The sequence below is a fragment of the Atta cephalotes genome, assembly GCF_000143395.1.
Source record: "Atta cephalotes unplaced genomic scaffold scaffold00001, whole genome shotgun sequence".
Lineage (NCBI taxonomy): Eukaryota > Metazoa > Arthropoda > Insecta > Hymenoptera > Formicidae > Atta > Atta cephalotes.
Window position 1 is genome coordinate 8,271,180 of NW_012130065.1, and position 3,772 is coordinate 8,274,951.

Here is a 3,772-nt window from a genome sequence, read left to right on the forward strand (position 1 = left end):
AAACTAAACTAACGTACGTACGTACGTACGTAATAGTATACTAATAATATATATATATATATATATATATATATATATAATATATGTGTGTGTGTGTGTGTGTGTGTGTGTGTGTGTGTGTGTGTGTGTGTGTGTGTGTGTGTGTGTGTGTGTGTATGTGTGTGTGTGTGTGTACATTTAATTTACATTAAATTATTTAAGTATTAAAAGATCCAATTTCGTTATAGGCATTTAATTTATAATTCGTATTGAAGAGTTAAAAAGTTAAAAATTAAGTTAAAAAGTTAAAAAATTAATCAATTTTAACTTAACTTGCTTAACTTGATTATATTTTAGACTTTTAACTTTTTAATTTAATTACATTTCGTTCGTAACTATCTATTAACTTTTAATTTGACTTTTTTAAAGTTAAACTCATACACAATGCAAGAGGATAATAAATATAATTTAATAATTTTATGTCTTTTATTGTGTAATCGTCAGTACAAACAAAAAAAATCAGTAATTCTTTAATAAATATACTGTGAAAAAAGAAAAATACAAAAAATTATGTAAAACAATTAAATTTTTTCTTTTTCTTCTTTTTAGATTGTTTGTTTGGGCCAAATTTAACTTTAAACTTTTTAATTACTTTCTTTATTAACTTAATTTTTATAATATTCTATTAATTTCATTTTGGATTAACTTGTATTTTAACTAAGTTAAATTTTCAAAGCTGTTAATTTTCAAACTTTAACTTAATTTTTAAAAAAGTTAACTACCCAATCCTTATTAGGAGAATTCGCTACATGCTTCGAGTATTTTTTCACAAGTTCACATACATTTTTATATAAATATAAATACATAATCTATTGCATATAATGTTAAAATACTTTTAATATTGCCTTAATGAAATTGTATTATATACATATAAAAAATGCATATACATTATTGTAATATATTTATCGTTTGATAAAATTTACTGAAAAAAATACAAAAGCTTATAAAATTTTTTTAAATTCATTTTAATTGAGCTTGATAATTCCAAACTAATAGCATTTACAAAACTATGATGTTCAATTATTTTACACATAAAGAGAATGACTATTTAAGCAAACCTCGAAAGTATAGCTACTTGTCCAAAAGTATTGTGCGTGTGTATAGTGAAATATTAATATTTTATAAAATCGCATAAGAACTGATTAATTGGTTATAAGTTCATACTAAAAAGATACGTACATAGTTCTCGTACGTATCATTCATTATTAAGAGACCGCAATTACGAATAAACTTGACTCAATCACAGTCATTCTAATAATACCGGACACCACATAATTGAATAAGTTCGAAACTTTGTGAGGAACTTCACGTCCTCGACATATCTTTCTTCCAGTTAACCGAAGCGGGTAATTTCCGATTTGTGCCATCCAAGTTTAGTCTACTCTTCGAACATTTCCTACATGTTAGTCGCCAGAAGGCAAGTCTGAAGTCTGCCGAATAGAAAGCGTAAATAAACGGATTGATGGCTGAATTAATCCATCCTAAACACATAAAATAATTTTTTATTTAACTTTGTGAAAATATTTAATAATAATACATTATGTAATTATAATTTTAAAAACATTGAAATAAAATTCAAACTACAGATGTTAAAGATAAACTAAAAAAATTTATCAGAGTTTAATTAACTTGTTTACTTCTACTCTTTATTGTAACAAATCACTGTTCGTTCAATTTAACTTTAACTTATCTAAAATAATCTTAATTTAAAACGTAATTGTTATTCAAAATTATTAAAACAAACATAGTTCAGATATTCGTATTACAGTTAATCTAAATTTGTCAATCCATAAATATTAAAAGAAATGTTTGGAAATATATATTTGAGAATGTCATATGAAAAAGTGACTACCTAGCCATGTCAAGGCTGGCATGAGAACATCCGGCGGTTGTACGGGTATGAAGGGTGTTACCAGATACAGAATGAAAAACGGCAACCAGCATGCGATGAAACCACCTACAACCACTGCCAGGGTGCCCGCAGTTTTCGTCTCCCTAGCGACCCTGTTAATGCAGCTTTGCTGATTACCTCGAATTGTACTCAACTTTTTGCACATATTTGTTAGTTCGGTATCCTCGGATGGTCTGTCGCATGTCATATTGCTTTCGGTATAATCCGTACGTTGTGCCTTGATGCTTCTGCCACGATCAATCTATAGAAAAATAATTTCATATATTTTATGCATTGATATTGCGAGAGATATATTGGGAATTACAAATTTATTAAATCAATTTAAGTATTCTTTATCAATTTAAGCCTTATCAAGCTCAAATAGTGTAAAGCTTATAACGTTGCAAAAAGTTATCTAATTAAATTATAAAGTGAGCTTTGTAATACACTTTTGTAACTTTTTGGATTTTCAATATTCTCAACGTAAAAAAAACGTATTAGAGAAAATCTTTTACAAACCGCAAGCATTTGTTTTCTTTGATTCTTTCGAAACATTTCTTATTCTGCTACCGTAACAAATTGCTCGATGTCTATTTGTGTTGTTTTGCTTGTAACCGAAAGAATTATTTGCTAAACTATTTTTATTTTTTCATAGTATAAAACAATGTCATCATTATAAGTCAACATACTTAAATCTTATAAAAAATCATATTTATCATAAATAGAATTATATAATTCACATTGCATACTTTTAGCAATTAATTTTTTGCAAGTTATATCATTATTGAACGACAAAAAAAAATTTTCGCATTATTTTCTTTTTTTGTACAATATTAAAATGACATTTCTGTGTGCACGTATGTAATTAAATCAAATCCGATTAAGACAATAAGACGTATTGTGCAAAATGATTGATATTCGATTATATAAAGTCGGATAATGTGGATTATGAGGAATCCGTATCTTCCATCATAGTGTTAATGCCTGAGCCATTTTATCGTTGCTGGTGAGAGAGCCGTTGGTTTTCAGTAATCTTCTTTTCAATGAAATCGAGAATGGTTTTAATCTTTGATCGATAGAGCCATTAGAATTACAGTACAATTTACATTAAAAGCAAAATAAGTTTTTATTTCTTTCAATTGAAAATACACTTACTTTGAACTCGGAATGGGTTGTTATAATATTTGCATTAATTACTTTGTTGTTGTAAACAATTTTTTTGATTGTATTTCCACTTTTCTATCTCTATATGTATTGGAATATTATTTTTAATTATAAAAACAAAAGGACTTTATATTCTGCCTACTTGACAAAAAATATTTTGTAAGAGAGTTTTTTGAAGAAATAAAGAAAATATAGTTTTCAATTCTTTATTATGAATCTATATATATAGATTTCGATGTTACACATTTTTAAAAGCTTTTATAATCTATTATTAATGAGATAAAATCGTAAATTAGAATATTGATCGAGTATTTTAACAAGTCATTAATATCTTCCTGTCAATTTGTTTACAACATCCACCGATCGAATAACAAAGCATAAGAAGATTAATGCACAGATATTTGTTAGCAATAGAAAAACGTACTATGTCATTATATTAATCATATTAAAGTTTTTCTCCTATAACACAGCTCAATCATTTAAATAGATGGCAATGTTATAAAATTATAAAGCGTGCAAAAAAGAATATAAGAGACAAGCGTAATTGTACTAATCTTCTAAATAATATTAATGTCTGAAAATTTTCAAGATAAATCTTTTTAAAAAATTATCTTATTTTAACAAACACAAGATAAATAACAACACAAGATAAATAAAAACGTTTCTCTCTCTCTCTCT

The 3,772-nt window shown here is 26.2% G+C and overlaps 1 protein-coding gene across 1 annotated transcript; it reads right to left on the reverse strand.

Annotated features, from left to right (window-relative positions):
- Positions 1–1,344: 1,344 nt before the first annotated feature.
- LOC105618390 (probable G-protein coupled receptor No9) lies at positions 1,345–2,485 on the reverse strand. Its single transcript, XM_012199936.1, has 3 exons — positions 2,450–2,485; positions 1,892–2,192; positions 1,345–1,520 (listed from the first exon to the last, which is right to left on the reverse strand). Exons 1-3 carry the CDS (start codon positions 2,483–2,485, stop codon positions 1,345–1,347), a joined length of 513 nt encoding a protein of 170 aa, XP_012055326.1.
- Positions 2,486–3,772: the final 1,287 nt, after the last annotated feature.

Excerpts from the sequence above, each read along its gene's own strand:
- LOC105618390 (XM_012199936.1), bottom strand. The coding sequence starts at position 2,485 with ATGTTTCGAAAGAATCAAAGAAAACAAATGCTTGCG. Across the intron at positions 2,193-2,449 it reads AAAGAAAACAAATGCTTGCG|ATTGATCGTGGCAGAAGCAT; the intron begins GTTTGTAAAAGA and ends ATTTTTCTATAG. Across the intron at positions 1,521-1,891 it reads GCCAGCCTTGACATGGCTAG|GATGGATTAATTCAGCCATC; the intron begins GTAGTCACTTTT and ends TTATGTGTTTAG.